This window comes from Nylanderia fulva, unplaced genomic scaffold, assembly GCF_048542155.1.
Source record: "Nylanderia fulva isolate GAGA-0341 unplaced genomic scaffold, ASM4854215v1 Scaffold149, whole genome shotgun sequence".
Taxonomy (NCBI): Eukaryota; Metazoa; Arthropoda; class Insecta; order Hymenoptera; family Formicidae; genus Nylanderia; species Nylanderia fulva.
The window spans coordinates 264,994-281,587 of NW_028189719.1; the positions used below are offsets into that span (position 1 = coordinate 264,994).

The window sequence follows — 16,594 nt, forward strand, 5'->3', positions numbered from 1 at the left end:
AAACGCATACGATGCGAGGTATACGCGGAATCAGAATTACGACAAATAATGACCGCGTTAAAAACGCATACAATGCGAGATATACGCGGAACAGAAATTGGTCAACGTGCAAGCAAAGCAGAAGGACTTTGAATCTGCTTCGCTTGCACCTAGATTCTCGAACCGGGGAAACCTGTTGCCAGGCACCCCTTCCGATCGGGAAAACTCCAAAAAACATTATAAAAAGAGAGTAGAGACGCGCCAACTCGCTCAGTCGCAGACACAAACAATCGCTCTAACCACGGTCTCGCTAACCGCGCGCGCACTTAGCATCGACTCGCAGTTGTGCGCGATACGCGGAGTGATAGAAAGTCAGTGCCACACTCCCGGCAAAGCTTCAGTGTAATATTGGTGAAATAAATAAAGGCCAAGTGGTTAAAGTTGAATAAAGATTTTTAATAAGAAAAGTGCAGTGCATTTTCTACAAACACCCGACAAGTCCTGACGCCCCGGATTCCCATCCCAATTTGGCGCGACCCCCTGGTGTCTCTCCCGAGGCACACAACAATTCCCTGAAGAGCTCCCGCTTTTCCCAAACAGTAAAGGATGTTAGTTCGGGAAATTGTAATGTGGAGGCTGTTATCGTAAAGTAATTAGGGTTGTAAGAGTCGTTAATAGTAACTTCTTCGCAATTTAATTCAGAGCTTGATTCTTTATATAAAAAAGATTTGCCAATGTTAATTAGAGTAGACGCCGTTTTCAATCGATGCACAGTTTCTGGAGCCAGGGAAACCTTTTTAATTTATTTAATGCGTGGTTTGTTTGTCTTGGCTCTTTGATTGAGCGCAAAAGAGAGGCGACGCGTGCAGCGCATGTTTTAGCGCTTGCTCTATGATTTTTTCTTTTTCTGTTTGCTTTCTTAGATTTCTGGTTGTGCATCTACAGGGGAATTTATTGTTAGTTAATAAGTTAGGTAGGAGAGTTCGGCGAAGGGGAAGAACATTTATATCAGATTATAAAATAAAAGATGTCTCTTGTTATTTATGGAAAATGAATAAGGGAGAGGAAGTGTCATCTGATAATGCCAGGTGGGGCATACGAGATGCTCAGTTACTCAAACATTCAAAAAATTTGTCGACCAGAGCATACAAGATGTTCGGCTACTCAGGCATTCAAAAAAACTTGTCGACCAGGATATACGAGATGCTCGGTGATTTGGGCATACAAGATTTTGAGGATAAGGACAGGAATTATGAACAGAGTTGGGTTAATAACAAGAATACTTGCTATAATTTAAAATCATTAGATCTGATAAAAATGTTGAATGGAGATTTCTTAAGTTAGAGAATGATATGCAAAAGGAAATTAGTCTTGCGCAACCCTTAATTGACTTTGCGTAAATGCAGAGAGAAATTAGAAAAATTCGAAGTGTCTTATCTTACAAGGAAAGGGTTGGAACTGTTGGAAGTGTCCCCCTCCGATTTTAATGAGCTTTGAATATGTTGTAGTCTAGATCAAAATAGGAGACACGTATTTTTTTATAAGTGCTGACTCGGCCGTTAAGGGGGTGAAACACCTTCTTGAAAAAAATCGATTTTTTTATTTCTCAGCGAATACCGTCGAAGCGATAAGAGATATAAACAAAAGTTTCAAATAAAAGTTTTATGATCTTTAATGTACTTCAAAATCATGTAATCAGATTTGTCGAAAATGTCATATTTTTCGAAATCCCCCCCTCCCTTTCAATATCTGCTTATTATATTTTGATTTTTCAGTATGCATATGCATCGAATCTATTTGATGCTTTTGAGATTGTTTCTTTAATGCATTTGTAGTGTTAATAACTTTGTTGCTGAAAAGTGATTGTAAAGACAATTTTTCCTGAAATTACTTTGCTGTCCTTTTTCTTGTATCCAATACATTTTGCACAAGTAGTGCTTTTCCTTTAATACCATAGCTAAAAAAAGTTTGCTGCTTTTGTATCCTCTGGGATTTAGTCGAATTGACTTTGATATTAAATTTCTTATTTTGATTTTCATTGACGTGCGAACACGATGGAACGGAACCATAAAAATCACTACAAAGTAGTTGCACATTTGAAGGAGGTGCAACTGCTTTGGTCGATTTTTTTACAAGTTTTTCTTCTTCAGAGTCTGAAGAAGATAATATCTTATTTATCTTTCTACGTTTACCTTTACCTAATTCCTTTTCTGTCTCATAATTAGAATCATCATGTTTAGTAATTCCTTGAACATTGTTTCGTGTTTTTACATATTCATCTATAATTTTGAATACCATACAGTCAATATTATTAAAGCCGAGAATTTTTAAAAACTCATACATAAATCGATACACATACCCATAAAAAGAAAAAAAAACAATAAATGATTATACAATAAATGAATTAATAAATGAAAACAAATATACCGTGATATCTCTTGACATGTATGCAATGTTTGGGCCAAGTTTTGTCCGCATTTATTTCTTTACGGACAAAGCTTCCAGCTTCAACATTATGTGGTGGCCAATATGTCTTACCTTCCATATCTTTATTTACTCCAATCAACCATTTTGTGAAGCCAATATCGTAATAAATATCGCTGTCGTCATCAGATAGAAATTTTAAAACAACAAACTGAAATAAAACAACAAAAAATACAAATATAACAAATATAAAAGTTGACTATATATATATTATATAATGCTAAAACATGGGCATAGTATGCAAAAGAGGGATTGAAACAAAAACTTCTTTGTAGGGTATTAACCAACATTTTGCTTGAATATCTGTCAATGCTACTATAATTCTTTGATGATCCACATTTGACACTTTAAAAATACGAATATAAGATGAAGGAAAAGGATATTCATAAAAATCTTCTTTTTTGTTAAACTTATTTGTAATTAGGTAAATATTTTCTCGTCTTTTCACAATATTTAGTAATACACATACTGTTCCGTCAACTGTCATAAAACAAGAATCTCTTCGTCCAATCTTTAAAACAACGTCACCGATAGAAATACTTTGAAAATGAGAACCTTCAATGACTTCGCCACAATAATAATGCCTATGTGACAAAATAACTTCTTTATCATTAGTTGAAAGATGCACTGACACTGACACTGTTTTTTCAATATCACGACGCGCAGCTTGCTGTAAAGGATGTAACCTGATTGAAGTGAACTCTTGAGAGATTTTAAACAATTTTCAAAAGGAAAGGTACTAAACTTATCTAATGATCTATGAGACAAACATTCCTGAGCTAAATGAGCAAGTGCATGCACATTATATACCACAAACATTTTACCATAAATTGTAACAGAATGATTAATAAATGCTCGTAGCAAATCATCGGCATAATAACACATCATCTTTGACTGAACAAGCATGGGACTAGAAAGGATAGTAAGAGCGCTATGCAACAGTAAAAAATGATGGTCATTTTTTTGGAGATTATCTTTAAAAACTACGATTCCATCATAAAGACATAAACGACGTTTTTCAGTAGCTTTATACATTGTCCAGTCTTTTAGTGATCTTGGTTTTCTAACAAAATCCCTTGGACAAGTGTCTGCTAAGGAAAGAAGAAGAAAAGATATATCCTCTCTTATTTCTCTATGCAGTTTCCACGGACCATTCCATGTGTGCCACACTTGAAGCAATCGTTTAAACACTTCATGCCAAACCAAGTGAAAATGGATTTAACCTGAATTGAGAAACCATTCCTATATTAATCTGTTCAAGAGGTGATTGTCCGCAGTGATGAATAGGTTGATCCCTATTTTTAAATGATTCGTTTGTTCTTAAAGGTTCATTAAGTTCAAGATAAACCCGTCTTGAATGTACAGTCTTTCCTATAACAGTACATTTTTCACATAATCCGTATCCTCCATGTCCTATACAGCATTTTATCAGTGAACGAGCAGGTGCATCAAGAATGAAATTTCTTATACTAAATGGATATGTAATCCCATTAAAAGTATAACCATTTTGAAATAAATCTTCAACTTCATTAACAAAATTATTTAAAAAGCTTCTTACATCTTTGGGATCTGTTCTTCCAAAATAAATACTTATAACAAATGGTTTATTTTTCGATTCAACAAGATAACCTAATATTGGCCAAAATTTAAGAGGTGAACTTTTAGAGATTGGAAGTCCATTCATATTGACATTAATGCAAATTTGATGATATATTTTTAAATATTCTTCCAGCAACATAGAATCAAGATTAAATCGTATGCTTTTATACCATATTTGAGCTTGTTCTATTTCTGTAATATTTAAATGAGAGGGGGTCTTTAATAGTGACTTATAATTATTCGGCAAAGTAGGATGCACTACATGCAGTCTTAATAATAAATCGTTAAGTTTTTCCATGGAGAGAATTCTCCCTTTTAATGCCCATTCACTGGTTGTTTCTGTAACATACACTTCTTTAGCTTCATTGTTAGGAAATTGAAAAACATCATTATTATCACTCGTAAACTCAGACTGCTCATTTTCATTGTATCAGTTATATTATTATTGCTACTAGATTCACTAGATAATTCTTTGTCACTATCAGCAACAAAGTTATCATTATTCATTTCATACTCAGAGTCATGAGATTCTCTTGCATGTTCATATCTGTTGTATAAAAATCTATTGGAAGCAATCACAGTGTCTTCATTTTGTTCACAAAATATCTCATTGTCAGATTCTAATAACTCATCTAAATTTTCATTTAAGTTTTCATCTAACTCATTACTTGATTCTTCTTCGAATGATGTCTGAACTCGTGTTACTATTCTCTTAATTTCACTGCGTCTAATTTTTTTCTGTCTTTCTTTCTCTACTTTTCTACGTAGTCTGCGTTTATAACATTTACTCTGTATCTAAAGAACCATAACAAAATAGAATTTTTTTTTTTTTTTTTTTTTTAATTTAATGTATGGTTATTACAATCTCAAACCGTGGTTCAAATAAGTAATATTATTGATATATGATTGTTGAACATGTGTTTTAGTTTAGGTCAGTATCTAAAGCATTAAATTCGTATCACTGAATAACATTAAGTTATTAAGATGTTAGGTCCTGGGGTTTGTTTCTTTTTAGTCGTCTCACATCTTGGTCTGTATCTAGTAAGCTTATGGCTTCAGCATTGACATGTTGGCGTAGCCTCTCTTCGTGTGACTTTGCGAACTCTCTTATTTCTTGCTCGATTGTTTGGATATTTAGGTCCGCGTGTATGTCTTCATTACTTTGATACCATCTGGCATCGCAAATCATGCGAATGATCTTATTTTGAGCACGCTGAATTATTAGACGGTTCGAGACTTGTACATCCCCACAATTGGATACCGTATGTCCATATAGGCTTGATGATCATTAGATATATCATTCTCTTATGATAGAGGTCCAGTTGGGATCTGCGCCCGATTAACCAGTGCATTTGTCTAATTTTCATGCGGATTTGTTCCGCTTTTTTACATAAATGATATTTCCACGTTAATCTTGTATCCAGATGCATGCCTAAATACCTTGCAGAGTTTGCTTGTCGTAATAGTTGATTGTCTATATATACACGGAGTTCTGCATCAATGCGACGTAATGCAAATGTTACATGTGTTTATTTATGTTCATTGAGTTTAATTTTCCAGTCTTTCGTCCACTGTGACACTTTATCTAAAGCTCTTTGGAGGTTATTCGTTGCTTTTCTTTGTGAGTTGTTCACTGCCATTATTGCTGTGTCATCAGCAAACGTGGCTATTGTCGTTTTGCTATCAGTTGGTATATCTGCCGTATAGATCAGGTACAAGATCGGCCCCAGGACGCTTCCCTGTGGGACTCCCGCCTGTATTGGTAAAAAGGCCGATTTAGCTTTTTCGTACATCACTCTAAATTTTCGATTTGAGAGGTATGATTCCAGTAGTCTGCAAAAATTTCCTGGCAATAATTTACTAATTTTTAGAATGAGCCCTTCATGCCACACTTTGTCGAATGCTTGTGCGACATCCAGAAATACAGCGGAGCAGTATTTCTTTTCTTCAAATGCCTTTTCTATTATAGAAGTCACTCTATGTATTTGGTCAATGGTTGAGTGTTGATTACGGAAACCAAATTGATGATCCGGAATCTGTAGTAATGGTTTGAGTCGTTTGTACAGTAACTTTTCAAATAATTTTGATATCACCGGAAGTAGGGATATTGGTCTGTATGATTTTACTTCTTCAGCCGGTTTGTTGGGTTTGTTAATCATTATTATTTGAGCTATTTTGAAGCACTCTGGTATATGTTCTAATCTAAGACAAGCGTTGAAAATATATGTGATCAGTACTATTGCCTTTCTTGATAGTTCTTTGATCAAACTGGGTGATATTTGATCTATGCCTGGCGCTTTTTTGGGGTTCATATTTTTATCAATTTCTTGTGCAATTTCGAAAGGTGTAAACAGTTTGATTTTTACATCTTCGTGGAATATCCTTGTCGTGTCAATACTGGACTGAGTGTCGTTGGTTTGAAAAACCTTATGCAGGTGCCGAGCGAACAGTTCGGCTTTTTCTTCATCACGGTGTATCCACTTCCCCCCCCCCTCATCTTTGAGTGGTGGTATCCTGATAATTGGACGTTTAAGTCTTCGAGTTGCCTTCCACAGAGAATAGTTTTTGTCCGTTTCTGCAGAGAGGTTACTTAGGTAACTTTTGAAGCTTTTTTTTTGTTTTCCTTGATTAGTCTGTTTAGTTGATTATTGATACGATTAAAGGTATTTTTGTGCTCTGGATGTTTAGATTTTTGCCAGGTACGTCTTGCTCTTCTTCTGTTTTTAATCATGTCTCTAATCTCCTCTGGGTAGCATATTTCCTGCGTTATAATGTTACTTTGTGCTGGTATTGAGCTTCTCGCAGCACTACAGATATAGTCGACCATGTTTTGCGCTTGTTCATCTAGCTCTTCCACAGATTTAAGCCTAACTTTCAGGTTTATTGTTAGATCAAGCTCCTCTCTAAATTTGTCCCAGTCCGTATGTTTGCTGGTAAGTGTAGTTCTTTTTTCCTTTCGAATAACAGTAAAACTCAGCGTGAGTAAAACCGGCACATGGTCTGAGGAGAGGTCATCTATATTCTCAACTTCGAAATAGTTTGTTGATATACCTTTAGTGATGTAGAAATCTAACAGGTCAGGTACTCTGTTTCTATCCGTCGGCCAATATGTTGGTTTCCGTGACGATCTGACATCCCATTTACAGGCTTCAGTTGCTTTGTGCAATTCCCTACCTTTGGGAGTGATTAAGCGGGAGCCCCATGCCGTGTGTTTAGCATTAAAGTCCCCTCCGGCTATGAATCGCGATCCAAGCTTTCCTATTTCTTCTTCAAACTGCTTTTTCTTGATATTATGTCGAGGTGGGCAATATATTGCTGCTATTTTGAGGTCTGAGTTATTGTGTTGGACCGTAATAACAGTAGCTTGCAGATAATCCCTTCTGATTTCCTCATGCGGACAAAACTTTACATTGTTTTTAACAACGATAGCTGTACCAGCATGAGCTTTACCACTAGGGTGCGTCGTGTGATACACCGTGAATCTTCAAGTAATTTTTATTAGTAAAGTGGGTTTCAGATATTAATGCTATATCTATATTTTTATAATTTAGTAATGTTTCTAGCTCCCTACTACGCAGTGCCAAGCCATTCGCATTCCAAGTTATAATTCTAAACGATGTGTCTGTCATTATTTTTATAACATTGGTCATGTTTTGGACTCTGCTGGTTTCTCTCTTCCAGCACTTCCAATCTGTGTTCAGTGCTATTACACATATACTGGATTTTCTGGAGTAGGTCCCACACGTCCTGGATCGTTGGTTCATTTAGTTTAGCTTGTGTTTCCATACTCCCATTTGTTGGATGCGTACATTTCGCGCTTGCTACTTCAGCATAGGATTCAGAAGGTTTTTTAGCGAACATGTGGTCGTTTTGATATATACGTTGCGTAACGGTCATTTTAGGTTTTTGCTGAGACGCTATCTTTTCTCTGTAGACTGGGCATCCCTTTCAGTTCGCCGTATGTTCTGATCCGCAGTTAGCACATTTACATTTTGTATTTTTTGGCTTTTTGCATTCAGCAGAGTAGTGATTAGCTCCACATTTGACACATTTAGGTTTCTTTTGGCAGTAATTTTGGGTATGCCCAAATCCTTGGCATCTCTTACATTGCGGAATCTCTTTTTTAACTCTCGGTGGCTCAATTTTGATTTTGCAGTATAACATATGTTTCAGTTCATAGATATCTTTGTTATTAGGCTTGACAACTAAATCAATATAAAACAGTGGTAGCGCTATTTTAGTCGGTATCTCATTAATTTTCTTTTTGATGATTACGTTTGTTACTCGAACGGCCTCATGTCCCAATTTCGCTAGCTCATTCTTAATCTCTTTTTCGTTAGTTGTTGGATGTAACTCTCTTATTACTATTTTATAAGGTTTAGATTGTTTGCACTGAAATGTATAGTAAGTTACTTCTTTTAGGGGATGATTTTCCTGCGTTTTAATTACTTTTAGTAGCTTGATAATCGCCCGATAGTCTTCCTCATCTATAGTATTTACTTTTATTTCGCTACTGGCTAGCGTTTTAAAATTTACATCGTGTTTAATCTTTTGCATAATTAGATCTTTAATCATGTTAAAGTTTTTGACTTCGTTTATGAATATCGGCAGGGGGATACTCCTTTTTTCAGCCTTAGCTTCTCTCGTTTCTTGTTGTGCGGATATCTCAGGCGATGAGATGGCTTTTCTTTTCTTGTATTTCGCGCCCTTAACTATTTCCCACTCTAGTTGCTCTTCATCCGTCTCGTAAACGATTTTTTTCTCTTCGCTTTCTTTATTTTGTAGTTTTCTAATTGTTGTTTCCAGATAGTTAATTTTATCTTCCGCTCGTCTCCATGCTTTCCACAATAACATTTCATAACAAAATAGAAATAGAAAAAAAATTAGAATTATATTAATTCATGGCATTAGAAGTGTTCAAAATAAAATATATAATGTTAAAACATAAATTAGCAATAATTAAATATTAAACGGCAAACATTAGAAGTAAGAAACGTTAAACAAGACAAAGAACAAGGAAATCTTTAGTATAATATAGAAGATCATTCTTCATGATACATCTGCTCAATGCAACAGTTTAAAATATTGCATAATATATTACGATGAGGTTCTAATATTATACAATTGATGTGGCAATTTTTATATCGTAAATTATAAAAAATGATTTTTGAACATAATAACATACATTTAATTGTCATTTACTAAAATAAAATTAAATAATAAATAAATAGTATATAAATATATACTTTATATACCAAAATATTATCAATACATATTAAATAAGAGCTGCATTTATAATAGATATAACATTTGATATATATACATGAAATTTTTCTCAATACAATAAAGAAGCTTATTTGACATTGAATTTATTATTTTATATAATTTTTAGTTTTATAAGTCATACACGCAATGGAATTATTAAAAAATAGATGATCGAACAGTAATGTCGATATCATTATTGTACTTCCTTATTACAATAAAGAAACGTAATAAAAAAAGACAGAATGTGTACTTACTGGAAGATTAGCCATTATATATATGTATTTTTTCTTCTCTCGTATTTTTATTTTTGGCACTTATGATTCCTCAAACGGGTTAGATACAGACACTCTTAATATAATCTTTTGTGATATAACAAACTTGTTATGAAAGCACAAATATCAATGATATTAATCAAATACGAAATCTGAAATACAAAGTCTGAAATTAGGTTATGCGTCGCTCTGGCGAGTGTCCGCAGCAGTGACGAATTCGAAGTTGACAAATCAATATATTTGTTATAAGCTCAAAGGTATGTGCGAATTAAATCCTTTCTGCGGAAACTAAATGTATTTCAACTATAAATACCTACCTCAGATATAATAAAATACTACAGATGATATACGCATTTCGACACTCTGCGTCACACTTTGGTATCATCGCAATGGACCGTACACGTATTTATTGTTTACTTGTCAGCTTAGGGTAGAAGCATCGATGCAAGCGCCATGATGCGATATATATATAGTCAAAACAGTGATATATATATATAGCCAAATTCAAAACCAATATATAAATTATTCAAAGAACAAATTATAAACGTTATAGATTATAGTAATACTTGATTTTCATGAAACGCATATACGTATATCTACTTTCAAAATTAATTCCTCTCCAATTTGTCAATAAATAATTTTTTTTAAATTTATTTATATATATTAAAAATTTCAAATATATGTAAGTGCTCGATTTATGGAACTTCAATGGAGCGAGGGTTCGGTTTAAGAATCAACACGCATGATGCAGTAAACAACTGTAATAGTAATAATATGTACACATTAACAAATGCCAGAAACATTACAGTAAGCGAGTGAACCAAAGACTAACCTGAATCAATACAATTGTCGATGGCAAACCTTTATCTATCTCCGTACGATATCATCGATACTCTCAGCTCGGAGTCTTGTTACCTACTGCCTCTCATGCGCGAGTCTACAAGCCGCGGCAAGGTCGAGCTTGATAACCAACAAGCTTACATCCCCCCCTTTTTAAGACCGGGGATACACTCCTTGGGATTGATGAACAAGCTTGCTAGCATGAAAAATATTTGACTCCTTTTTTCTAAATCTACTATCTAACAAAAACATTACATCAGAAATTTTCTCTTTAATTTTAAACGGACCTACTCTAATTGGATCTATTTTATTTTTGTTCAATTTATTAACGCTTTGTACATAAACTAAATCTCCTACTTTATAATCTATCTGTTTTACGTTCTTATTGTAATATTCCTTATTTCGATTGTGAATTTCTTTTGAATTTTTAAAAGCTATTTTCCTGTTGTTACTTCAATATTGCTCCAACTCCTTCAATGCTTGCATCAGTGAAGATAAATATTGGGGCCTCTGGATCAAAAATTGCCAAAGCGGGAGCTGTGCACAAATATTCTTTTGTCGAATTAAAACTATTCCTACATTCTTCGGTCCAATCGAGGGGTACATTCTTTCTTAACAGATTTCTCAAAGGATCTAATAAGACAACATGATTTGGTATAAACTCCAAATAAAAATTGATCTTCCCTAAAAATTGTCTAACTTGTGTTTTTGTTTTGGGTGTGGGAAACTTCTTGATAGCCACTAAATTATCATTTATTGGTTTAATCATATTGCTTCCAATTTCGTGTCCCAAATATGTTATCTTTTCTTGGGCGAACTTACATTTATTTTTATTCAATTTAAAACCTTGTTTATATAGTACTTGCAGTACTTGCTCTACATGATATACATGCTCTTCGTAAGTCTTAGAGAACACTAATATATCGTCTATATAATTTACTGTGAAAACGTCTAACTTGTTTTTTCTTATCACACCTGCTAAAACTCTGAAAAATAGCAGGAGCAGATTTCAACCCAAAGGGTAAACATCTCCACTGCCAGTGTCCGTGATGTGTCACGAAAGCCAACTTATATCTATCCTTTGCACGCACCGGAATTGACCAGAACGCCGAATTCACATTCAATTTTGAGAAAAACTTACAATTTCTGGCACGTATAGTAAGATCATCTATCCTTGGAAAGGGCTGACTTTCTGGCACTACTATTTTATTGAGCTCTTTAAAATCAATACACAAGCGTGATCTTTTTCCTTCTTCTTTCTTGAGAACCATAGTTACGGGAGCTGCATAAGAACTGCTTGACTCCTCTATTAGACCTGCATTTAATAAATCTTCTATTTGTTTCTCGATTTCTAATTTATCTTGAAACGAGCATCTATAGGGTTTCTTTGAAACATATCTATTTTCTGTCAGTTTCACTGTGGCTTCATAATCCTTTACTGATCCTATATCAAACTTTGATTTGGCAAAGATTATCTCGTTTTTTTTATAATATTTTCCATTTTAGTAGTGCTTATTTTATTAGTGTTATTTTGCTTATCTAAAAATTTTTTTTTTGTTTTTGTGATATGGTCAAATTTTCATCCTGGCAGAGTTTGAATTTTTTTATTGAGTCTAATCCTAGTAGAAATTCACAATCAATGCCTTCCTTAACTATGAAAAACTGAAAATCCTCTTCTACATTACAAATTTTAATACGTATTGTTATAATCCCTTCCGTTTTTGTCGTTCCAGCTACACCTTTAATAGTATCTCTCCCACCTATTATTTGTTTGATATTTCTTTTATTGTTCAAAAATGTACTACTAACTAGAGAGACATTGGATCCGGAGTCATAAAGACCAATTGCTGGGCAACCATTTGCAAAAATCTTAATTTTAATAAGTGGGAGGACTATTCGTTTTTTGTTTCCTCATGGCTTGCTACTACTTCTTGTATTTCATTATTATTTGTAACCTTGATGTTTTCGTTTTTTAAGTTTTTAATTTGTCTATCTTTATTCCGGCATGCGCTTTCTAAATGAAATCTATTTTTGAAACCTAACCTATTACAAATGCTACATGGTCTTTTTTTGTTTAAAATTCTCTTGTTTACATTATCATTTTTCGATTCGTTAATTTTACCAAGTTGTTTTAATTTTGCCATTAAGTTTTCTATATTTATAATAGATTTTCTATCTATCTTATTTTGGATAAAATTTGGTAAGCTAATAACGATCATGTTGATTTGTGTGTTTATAGATAAGCTATCATCCGCTTCTAACAATAATCTTCTTTTCTTTAACGCATATTCTAATAGCGAGCCATTATAGAACTTAAAGTTATACGCATATGTTATATCTGTCCAAGACTGTGCAGAGAAGGTATCAATAAAGGCGTTATTCCATGCCTCCCAATTTAGCAAAGAGTTCTGCATGACAAATACATTATACCAATCTAGTGCAGATTTCTCTAAAAACAATCTTAATACTTTAGCGTATTTGTTTTGGGCAATCCCCACTCTGTCACACTCCTGCATAAATAAATTAATCCAGACCGTCGCATTTATACTTTCACCGTTGAATTTTTCAATCACTATGTCCTTTATCAGAGAGCTTGTTTTTCTTTCGACTGTTCCTGCTGACTCACTGTTTACATTCGACTCTTGCTCTGTGGTAATCTCTTCCAAATATTCGTCGTGCAACACAACATTGCCTTCTGTGTCCCGATAAATATTCTCAAGTTCCTTAGATAGTGTCAGCACAACATTGCGAAATTTATTGCGAACCTTTAAACTTTTAACGACATTTTTCACAATTGGATTTTCAAAAAGCTGTTTATGATGAGCACTAGTCTGCTTATCTGCTGGAAATAAAAAACTTTCCTCTTGACCAAGCAGCTGAATTCTTTTAACTTTAACTACAGAACTTTTCGTGTCTGCACCAGCCTCCGAGACAAAATAAAACTTTGCTTTATTCTCCATTGTATTGATTTGTAAGCGCTCGATTTATGGAACTCCAATGGAGCGAGGGTTCGGTTTAAGAATCAACACGCATGATGCAGTAAACAACTGTAAATAGTAATAATATGTACACATTAACAAATGCCAGAAACATTACAGTAAGCGAGTGAACCAAAGACTAACCTGAATCAATACAATTGTCGATGGCAAACCTTTATCTATCTCCGTACGATATCATCAATACTCTCAGCTCGGAGTCTTGTTACCTACTGCCTCTCATGCGCGAGTCTACAAGCCGCGGCAAGGTCGAGCTTGATAACCAACAAGCTTACATATATATATATATATATTCTAGATTTTGTAATTACTAAAAATATGATCTTATTAATAGTTATAAAATCTAACATGTGTTTTAATACAATAAATTGGACGACAATTAAAAAAAAACTTATTTATTAACAAGTTCTAAAAATCAGAGCAGACGTCTAAATTGTTATTATTTCTAGACGTACATTTAGATTAGACGTAATCTAGATTTTTTAGACGTCGGTTAGATGTTGAATCGACATCAGCGTTCTGGCTGGGTTATTCACAGCGACAGTTATTTTTCTTCGCAAACTCACAGAGGCAACCATAAATTAGCAATAAATAGTTTATGAGAATGTATTTTTATAAATTATAGAAATTATATTTATAAATATAATTTATAATTATATAATATATATAATTATAATATATATATTATGTGACAATAAATATACATATAATTTATATGGAAAAGTAATGTTTTTAATGCATGAAAAATAAAACTAGTCGGACAAAAAAAATTATTGATCAGATACCGAGGTTAATAGATCCAATTCTATGAATAAACTTGAATTTTAAGAAAAATAGTCGTTTTTTATAATAAAGTAAACAAATTTTAAATGATAAAGAACGTTTTTATACAAATATACATTTTTTTTGTTAAAAGTTTTATAAATGAAACATTTATATGTTATTATATTTTAATTTATACATTTTTGCAGATAACATCCTTGCTCATGTACAACATACATTACATACTTGAAAGAAATAGAGTATTTTACTAATCAAAATATTCTGTTTTATAATATTTAATTTCTTAAAGTATAAAGTAAATGTAATACACATTGTCTTACATTATTAAGTCATTATATATATGTATATGGAAATATTACATAAAATACCGTACATAATTATTGCATACAAGAATAACAAATATTCATGGTTGATATCGGTTACAAAGATGATGATCATGAAAGAAATGATTTATACAAAGGGATTTTTTACACCATGCGCAAGAAATTACAGCAATTTTACCACAAATATCACATGTTGGTTTTAAATTAGTTTTGAAACAAAAATCTACTGGTGTATCAAATTCTTCTGGTTTCTTTTCTAAATAACCACTTTTATACCACGCATATTTGAATAAATTTTTAAACCTTGGTGATGAAAATTGATTATGTGTTAATGATTGTAATTTTAAAATATTGTTTCTTGAATGAAGCTTGACGTCAAGATCTAAAAGCATGATGGTATCTGAAAAATGTCTAACAAAATTTTTCCATAAACGAAAACCGAATACATCTAAAGGTTGTATTTTTCCCGTTGCTCCAGCTGGTATAGTTAACAAATTAATATTGTCTATAAAATCTGGTTTGTTTCTTTGAATTATATCAGGACAATGACCAGTTTAAGAATCTAATAATAACACTGATTTTGGTCCAACATTTGGAAAAAACACTTCTTTTATCCAGATCTCAAAATGATGCGATGTTAATTTTCCAGATTTTGATGCCATGACAAAGATATTATTATCTTTAAACATTGTTTCTTTTACTATTGGACTAAATGTTCCAGTAGGTTCTTTTAAAACAATAAACAGAGGCGATAATAATCTACCATCAGCTGAAACAATAGGTTGTATAGTATAACTATGTGTAGTTGCTGATATGGATTGTACTATGCGCTCTATTTTTTTAATACCAATAGGTGATAGTGAACGACCGGAATGAAATTCTAATTGAAATCCACTTTGGTCCGAATTATATACATTTTCAATTCCATATTGTATAATAAAAGATTTAACATTTTCGATAAATGACTTGCTTCGTGCTTCTAAATCTTTGTCTGACGCTAAATGTTTTTTTGTTATAAATTTTGTAATTTTTCTAGATACGATATTATGTGCAAGCTTAAACTTTTTTACCCGTGATAATGATGCTGTAAACCCAAGTAGATTTACTTCCTTCTGTACGCGAATAGCCCATCGAGCAATATCAATGTCATGAATAATTATTCCCTTTTCAATACCTTCATGGAATTTATTTAACGTATATGTTGAAATTTCTTCCGGTTTATCAAATCTGCTGCCACCTTGATTTACTTGCTGCTCCCATCTTCTTAATTGACGTAATGACGTGACTTTCCGAAATCTATTTCTTATAGATGCAAGAGTTCTTGACTTTTTTGTTCCACTTCTCCATAACTCTACTGCATTTCTTTTATATTCTATTGGTACACAATCCGCAACACATTCAATTTCTTTTACAAAATATGTGTCATCTTCTCTTTCTTCATAAATTACAGGTTCTACTTCAGGTATATCAAATTCGTTTTGAAAATCTAATGATGATTCTTCATAAACTTCAAACTCTTCTTCATACATTGATCGAAACATATTTTCCATCATGTCTTTTGTTTCATTTTCATCTGTTGTAACAGGACTTTCTGGGAATTCCCCAGTCATATACAGTGCAGTGTATAGCAGTACTGCTACATTTCTTGGATTAAACATTATCTAAAAAAATTATTAACATTATGTATATTTGTTTTATAAATATTAGCAAAAAAATACTTATTAGCAACAAAAATATTTTATTATTTAATGCGTATTAATAATTTGTTACGTTTTCCGAGTTTCATGAAAAATAGAACACTGTTTTATCACATAATTTATAATAACTTAAATAAAGTAATAAAATATTAATTATAATTTAAATACATTAAAACAAAACAGATAAAACGCAATTTTGAATAAAGTGTAAGTAAAAGCAAAAAACTATAAAAGTTTTAAAAATCAAAAAAGTACATACATACTGTATTGTTGTGTGCGTGGGGCACAATTGTTTTTTCAGGATAACGGCTAGTCTTGTTAATTAACTCGAGCACTTGTTAATTATTTGATAACTG

At 32.8% G+C, this 16,594-nt stretch overlaps 2 protein-coding genes and 1 long non-coding RNA gene across 4 annotated transcripts; all 3 read right to left on the bottom strand.

Annotated features, from left to right (window-relative positions):
- Positions 1–1,866: 1,866 nt before the first annotated feature.
- Positions 1,867–5,334, bottom strand: LOC146724117 (uncharacterized). The gene is given in 7 exon segments (XM_085480430.1): positions 1,867–2,313; positions 2,399–2,614; positions 3,004–3,678; positions 3,680–4,392; positions 4,395–4,857; positions 5,087–5,234; positions 5,324–5,334. Coding segments are annotated over 7 exon segments (2,673 nt in total).
- A 4,272-nt stretch (positions 5,335–9,606) lies between these two features.
- Positions 9,607–11,527, bottom strand: LOC114932083 (uncharacterized). Of its 2 annotated transcripts, none has more exons than XR_003819806.2 (3): positions 10,432–11,527; positions 9,917–10,357; positions 9,607–9,751 (listed from the first exon to the last, which is right to left on the bottom strand). It is a non-coding gene; the product is annotated as an uncharacterized LOC114932083 (long non-coding RNA). The 2 variants fall into 2 exon arrangements; XR_003819807.2 differs by having other exon boundaries at positions 9,607–9,765.
- Positions 11,528–14,621: 3,094 nt separating this feature from the next.
- On the bottom strand, positions 14,622–16,594 carry LOC114940692 (uncharacterized). The gene is made up of 2 exons (XM_085480433.1): positions 16,498–16,594; positions 14,622–16,202 (listed from the first exon to the last, which is right to left on the bottom strand). The coding sequence occupies exon 2, from the start codon at positions 16,197–16,199 to the stop codon at positions 15,096–15,098; it is 1,104 nt and encodes a 367-aa protein (XP_085336559.1). The 5' UTR covers positions 16,200–16,202; positions 16,498–16,594; the 3' UTR covers positions 14,622–15,095.